This window comes from Humulus lupulus, chromosome 4 (genome assembly GCF_963169125.1).
Source record: "Humulus lupulus chromosome 4, drHumLupu1.1, whole genome shotgun sequence".
In the NCBI taxonomy this organism is placed as follows: domain Eukaryota; kingdom Viridiplantae; phylum Streptophyta; class Magnoliopsida; order Rosales; family Cannabaceae; genus Humulus; species Humulus lupulus.
In genome coordinates this window covers 14,063,589-14,071,338 of record NC_084796.1, presented here as the reverse complement: position 1 = coordinate 14,071,338, position 7,750 = coordinate 14,063,589, and the positions used below count along the sequence as shown (strand labels likewise).

Sequence of the window (7,750 nt, the reverse complement as noted above, 5' to 3'; positions counted from 1 at the left end):
AGAAAGAACTTCGAGGTTACATATCTTCGAGGTTGCCACCTTGCTTCGAGGGTTTGGCATCTGGACCACGAACATGCACTTTAGATATCACGAGCTCACTCCTGACGAATCCAGCTTTCGAGGTCACAATCTCAGGTCTCGAAATCTGGGTGTAACAATTTAATTCAAAAAATATCTTATTTAAATATCTAAAATAATAACGTTTAATGTAGTTTTTGTTTTATTTTATTTTTTGTTAGTTTATTAGGTATTTAATTAAAAAAATATCTTATTTAAATATCTAAAAAAATAAAGTTTAAATAATTATTAAAAAAATGAATAAAAAAATTAGATTAAAGGAGAAAATAGCAAAAATAGTTTGGAGTAATTTTAGAGTGCCACATCATCTCCTTGAAGCTCTCCTTTATATATATATAGATTTTATTTTTTGTTAGTTTATTAGGTATTTAATTAAAAAAAATATCTTATTTAAATATCTAAAAAAATAAAGTTTAAATAATTATAAAAAAAATGAATAAAAACATTAGATTAAAGGAGAAAATAGAAAAAATAGTTTGGAGTAATTTTAGAGTGCCACATCATCTCCTTATTAATAAAAATGAATAAAAAAAATTAGATTAAAGGAGAAAATAGAAAAAATAGTTTGGTATAATTTTAGAGTGCCACATCATCTCCTTGAAACTCTCATTTATATATATAGTAGATACAAATAACGTGCAATATGCACGTTTAGTTAGTTTTAAATTTATATTAGTATCATATAAATTTCAAATAAATATCATATTTTAATTAAATAATTTATTTATTTTTGTTTAAGTTTATGTTTGTTCTAGTTTCTAATTTAGGAGTGACAACAATGGATTATATATTATGTGTTTAATGTAATATTAAATATTATATGTAGATTTTAAATTTAAGTTTCTTGCTAGTTTTTTTTTTTTTAAAATAATTTTTTGCTAATTGACAGTAGATTATATTATATGTTTAATATGATATAATTCTAATAAGTGAGTTTACGTTTAATTAAATTTTATTTAAGTTATAAACGTAAGATTTTATTATTTTTAAATAATTATCATTGTAAAATATCTAAAAAATATCTTATTTTAATTTGTTTAATTATTTATTATTTTTAAATAACTATTATTGTAAAATATCTCAAAAATATCCCATTTTAATTTGTATAATTATTAATTATTTTTAAATAATTATTATTGTAAAATATCTCAAAAATATCATATTTTAATTTTTTTAATTATTTATTTGATTTAAGTTTAAGTATTTACAAACTACCGTTAAATATAAGAATATTCTGTTAAATATAAAATATTTTATTTTAATTTGTTTAATTATTTATTATTTTTAAATAATTATTATTGTAAAATATCTAAAAAATATCACATTTCAATTTTTTTTAATTATTTATTATTTTTAAATAATTATTATTATAAAATATCTCAAAAATATCATATTTTAATTTTTTTAATTATTTATTTTATTTAAGTTTAACTATTTACAAATTATCGTTAAATATAATAATATTCTATTAAATATAAGAATATTCCGTTAAAATTAACATTAAAAAAAATAAAAAATCGTTAAAACAAAGAATTTTCGTTATCTACACACTTATTATATTAAGAATTTTCGTTATATGGATTGTAAATGTTTTTTTTTATATGACTACAATCATTATTGTTAAATCTAGGTTATATGAAATTGTTTATATTAAGAAAGATACAAAATATCTTAATAATTAATAGCAAAATGAAGATCTCATTTAAAAATTTGTCAAAAAAAATCTCATTTAAACAAAATATTTATAAAAAATTACAAAAAAAAAACTGAGATTTAATTAATAAAATTGATTAATCTTCCCTTTTTGTGCCACTATTAATAAAATAAATTTTCGGAGATACAATTTCATTTTTGAATGGAAAATAAAGATTTAGGTAACAAAAAAATTTTAACATAAAAGGAAAGAAAGGATGAAAGTTTTCTAAAAAAAAATAAATTGAAAGTTGTTATCTGATAAAGGAAATGCCTAAACCCAGATATCTCCGGAGATAGTAGCTAGGGTTTGGTGTCTTTGTTTTGGTCGAGATGGCAATGGTGGTCAGTAATTCGAAATTGAAAATTAGGTGTTGGAGCGATGGCTGCTGCAAATTACCAATGGAGATAATTGAGGAGATAGTGTTAAGATCAGATGCAAAATCTGTGATACGGTTCAAGTGTGTGAGCAGATATTGGTTGTCCAGATTAAGTGAGCCAAGTTTCATGAATGCCTACCACAAACGACAGGTACCTCGTACCCTCATGGGCGTCCATTTCACTGGTTGGTCTGTGTTTCTCAGTGGTCGTGGAGGTTGTGTGGATCTATTTTCAGTTCGTATCTCCGAAAACTTCGATCAGATTTCTTCTCAGGTATACAGTTTTGAGAGGAAGGCTTCGGAAATGGTCTTTATGGGCAGTGATAGTGGTGTGATTTGCTTGCGAGGACGATATGATAATTCTGTTTATCTTTGGAACCCCGCAATCGAAAAGCATAAGAAACTTCCTCGAACTCCGCCCCCTCCTTCTAATCTTAACCTTCATATTTTTTTGTATGGATTTGGGTACGAACCATTGACCAATGATTTCAAAGTGGTGGCTGTAGGTGGTGGAGGTGAACGGTCTGGCTATGGAAGTATGCTGTGTGGTAACTTCTTTCTAAAAGGTGAACAAGTTTCAGTATATAGTTCGAAAAGCGATTCATGGAAAACTATGGTCATGCCTGACCTTATCTCTTCAGATCAACATGATAATCACTCTACCCTGATGGTTGTTATTACGTCTATGGGGTCCGTTGTTGTTAGTGACTCTATTCATTGGCCAATCGCTATTCACCGTTTAACACCTAGATATGAAAAATTGGCTGATGACGTAGTTGCTTTTGATCTAAGTAGTGAGGAATTTAAGCTCATTAAAGCCCCTTCATCTTTAAAAAATAAGGGCTTTATCAATAGAAGTATCTCTAACTTTTGTGGCTGCCTATCTCTGAATACTTCATCATTGTCATGTATCGAGATATGGGTGATGAAGAAATATGGTGTGTGGGATTCTTGGACTAAATATCTTTACGTGGACTTTGCTAACCAAACTGTGCCATCATCCTTAAGAAAACACTTCCGGCCACACTTCCGGCCATTAGGTGTTTCACATAATGGTAACCTCTTACTTGAATCAAGAAGCCTTGATGTGAAGAACAGGTATGTTCTATCCTTTTATGATCCTAAGAGTAGGACAGTCTACTATATTGGTGAACGGGAGAGTCGTTACTACTTTGCTAATTATGCTGAGAGTATCTTTCTAGGTTAAAAAGAGGGCAAAGTTTTTTTTACCTTTGGTTCTTTAAAGTATTGTTCTTTGATGATTAATTTTCTTCCTCTTAATTCTAATTGTGTTGTTTGGGTGTTTAGTACTTTGTGTTTTTGGAATATTTTTTAGTTTATTTTGGTTTCGATTTAGATTTTTTGTTATTTGTTCGTTAAAATTCATGCTTACTTTTTATATTTTTGTTTTGTGGGCATGCATACTTTTTATCTACATACAAGTTGAATCTACGATATAATTGAATTGAACAATCAAATATGAAACAACAAAGTGAACTAAGTAAACAGAGAGGTTGAGTTTATAAACAAATTCTAATTCTGCTAGTTTTGTTTATCCTATTTTATCATACTTCATATTCACCAAAGCACAAAGCAAAACATGTTTATATCAAAACGACGAGTTCAATATAATGTTTGGAGTAAAAACATTTATCACAGCCTATAAATAAAATTCCATTGGAATAGAGGAGAAGAAAATTACAAAATAAGGTGATTTTGCAAGTCCACAGCCTTGGTGTTCAAGAGAGTAATCCATTTCATATTAGTTGCATAATTTCAAATTTGCATAAATATAATTCTTTTCACAATCATTTATAGAAAAGAATTAATTCCTGTTCACATGATATAGCTTGAATTAACTCACATGGACTTTTCATTACAAGACATGCATGGAGGCAATTGTCAATGTTTTTGACTGTTTTATTCATGAAACTCATCATCATGGAATTATATATATGTTCTATTCAATAATGAAAGCAGAAGCGTAAAGGTAATCAAGGAATTATTAAGATTGAAACTCCTAACTTGGCAAAGCCGAAGACCTTGAAAGGTAGAGACATTGATGTAAGTTTCACAACTTTCCCTCTGTACATTGTTTGTTGTGTACTTGTATAGAAATGCAATGCTGTTTTATTAATACTCTTTTTAATTAACTATGAAAAAAGTATCTTAATTTGGGTTTCAGATGACCATTTTTGGGATTTAATAAGTTGGAAATATTAATATTATCTTTCATTGAGAAACTATATTCTAGTTTGAAAACTTCCTTCTGGAGGAATTTTATATTCATGTGCTTGATTCTTATATATCTATCTTTTTTTTTTTTTGCAGAGGTAATTTCTGTTGGTTATGTTTAAATAATGCAGTGTATTTCTATTTTATTTATGTTTTGTGTTAATTATTTGCTTCTTGGCATTGGGAAGTTGATGTTATTTTGTTTCACTAAATTTTATATGATAATTACTGTAACGTCGTGCTAATTAGGGTATGTTACCACATGTGTTTAAAATAGTGCGGGACTCGCTAAACGAGTCATTTTGATTAAAACATGTGATTAAGCCACTAAGGTTTCACGTATTAAAAATCTTCGTCAACGAATAAACATTTCCATTAAAAGAAAACTTTAGTCTTTACATGAGATCCCAAAAATACAAGTTTAAAAATTTGTTTACAACTTAGGGATTACAAAATAAGCTAACCTAAGCGTCAAAACAGGGTCCAACCCCAGTTCCCCTGCAATACCTCGACAGTGGCGGTCGAGCAAACTGCATATGTACACATCACCCATAACGCTCTCCAAATCATGGCTGGCCAAGGTTCTCCTACCCTTACCTGCCCCATAGAGCACCCGTGAGCCAAAAGACTTAGCAAGAAAACACATTAACAAGTTCAGATAGTCCACAGAATATAACAGCATGCTCAACAGTAATAACTGGAACCAAGCATGCAAGCATGCACACATTGTACAAGTAAGTGACCATAGGGTCACACAAGTATGTGTCGCACTCCCGATCATTCCTATGGCATCCGAGCCAGTCAAGTGCATAATGTACTCCCGTTCGTTTCTGTAATGCCCCAAATTTCCTAATAAGGTTTAGGACCTTGATTAGGAGGTCGGGATGGCCATAATTGATTTATTATGATATTTAATAATCATATGCATGTTCATGTGAATTATATTATTATATGATAGTGAATGCATGCATATGGGTGTATTTATACTTATAAGGGCATTTTGGTAATTTGGCCTGTTGAGGGCATATTTGTAAATTGGGTGCATACTGTAATTTGTGAATGAGATTTCATTATTATGGAGATATACTCGAGCTATTTGGCATGGGATGGTCATATATAATGGATTAGCGGTTTCGTCATAACGGGGTCAATTTTGGGGTAATAGAAATGTTTATTTGGTGATAGATTGGGAATATTTGAGATCAGGGTGAAATTCTGGAAGTTTTGACTATAGTGTCCCCGGAGGTGTTTTCGGGACCCCGAGCACGAGGTTTTATTTGAGGTTACTTAAGCTTGAAGTAGCTTGACAGATAAGAACGTACGTTAGAAACTTCTCGTTCTCTCTCAAAACAGTCTGTTTTACCGTTTGAGCCTTTTTGAGGAAATCTTGAGTTCTAGGAGTCGGAATAAAGCGAGGGTCGAGGCATAGCGATCCTAGGAAAGATTAGAAGCTTCTTAACCGAAGGATTTGATGAGAAACAACCCAATCGAAGGTAATCTAAGTTTGAAGTTTTAAGTTTTTAAAGTTTCTAAGCTTAGAATTGGACCTTGTTAATTGTTGACTTTTTTGGTCGGTTTGAGCTTTGGGTTTTGAGGGTTTTGGAGTATTGGGAAGCTTGGGAACTTTGATTTGATGATTGGGGAATGTTTGGGTATGTTTTTGGAGGATTTGGAGTGCTTGAAACACGTTTGGGAATGGCCCAGGGTTGGGGGCCGCCGCCCTGTTCTTGTGCGCCGCGGCCCTAGTTCGATGAAGCAGGTGTCAAGAATTTGTGCTTGCTGGGCGCCACGGCCGTTGATGGAGGGCGCCGCGGCCCTTGCCTCAGAGAACCCTGGGGGCCGCGGCCCAAGGTGCTAGGACCGCAGCCCTTGCCCTGTTTTCACCCCGTTTGCTCGTTTTGACCCCAGGAACTTAGCTATGGGCCTCGGGAGTGTCCCTACTACTTGGATTAGTTTGGATTGATCTCTTGGGGGCTAGATATTGGTGTGGAACCTTTGATTATCATGTTATTAATGGTGTTCCATATTTGGTTATGATTAGGTGATCGCTATGGGTTTAAAGGTTGATCGTTCTCAAGGATCGTTCTTATATCGGTACTAGCTCGAATCTGAGGTAAGAAAACTGCACCCTGTGTATATGAGACATGCATGGTTATTATTGATGCATGTCGGTTGATTATTATGTATGAGACATGCATGGTTATTATTGATGCATGTCGGTTGGTTATTATGTATGAGACATGCATGGTTATTATTGATGCATGTCGGTTGATTGTTATGTATGACATGCGTGGTTATTATGATGCATGCTGGTTGATTAATGAGTATGACATGCATGGTTATTATTGCAGCATGTCGATTGATTACTATGTATGACATGCATGGCTATTCTTGACGCATGCTGGTTGACTATTAAACGTGACATGCATGGCTGTTATTGGTGCATGTTAGATTGCTGGATTTATTGCATATGATGCATGAGAAACATGTGATTGGGACATGCCTTATATACTGAGTATGATATCGTTCAGAGCTTGAGTCTCTGTGTTGATGCATGGCCCTAATAGTACTAATACATGTTTAGTAAGCATGCTAAATACCTCGTTTATGGATATGGAATATGTGATATGTGATTGGTGGCATGTCTTACTAGTGCAAGACACTGACTAGTCAGGGACCGACTCTAAAGTCGAGAATCACGCATTGAATGGCTCTATGGCATTAATGCTAGACCGACCCTAAAGTCGAAGAACTTATAAGCGCTTGCCTGGTCTACGACCAGATGACTATAGCCAAGGTATATGACCCCGGTGACCGTTTGTCACATGGCTAAGGGACGTTGTCCATAGTTTCGACTTTAGAGTCGTGAGGAAGGTTATGTTGGTGACTAATCACCTTGCACCTGTCCTAATCAAACTTAAGAAAGAATCACTTATCGGTTAAGCCCTGGTGACCCTATCGTCACATGGCTAGAAGGAGCGATGCTCATTATTGTGACTTTTGGCTATTGTCACCTATTTGCCTGGACTGATAGTCCTGAATGGTTATTATGATCGTTGTTGATATTATATCATGTTTTATTGTGTTTTCTTGCTGGGCTTTGGCTCACGGGTGCTACGTGGTGCAGGTAAAGGCAAGAGGAAGCTGGACCATTCTTGAGTTGGAGAGCTTAAGTGATGACGTGTACATATGCAGCTGCTCGTCCGCCACGGCCGAGGTTTAAAGTGGAACTAGGGTTGAACCCTGTTTTGCTGCTTAGAACGGCCTGTTGTAAATGTTTTCTGTAATAGACTCTGAAACTTTATTTTCGGGATCCCAATGTATATATTAAACGTTTTAGTGAAACATTACATCCTAACCAAATT

General features: G+C 33.0%; 1 protein-coding gene across 1 annotated transcript; it reads left to right on the top strand.

Moving 5' to 3' along the window:
• The first annotated feature begins 2,037 nt into the window (after positions 1–2,037).
• LOC133828838 (F-box/kelch-repeat protein At3g23880-like) lies at positions 2,038–4,288 on the top strand. Its single transcript, XM_062258924.1, has one exon. It carries the CDS (start codon positions 2,104–2,106, stop codon positions 3,355–3,357), a length of 1,254 nt encoding a protein of 417 aa, XP_062114908.1. The 5' UTR covers positions 2,038–2,103; the 3' UTR covers positions 3,358–4,288.
• The last annotated feature ends 3,462 nt before the right edge of the window (positions 4,289–7,750 follow it).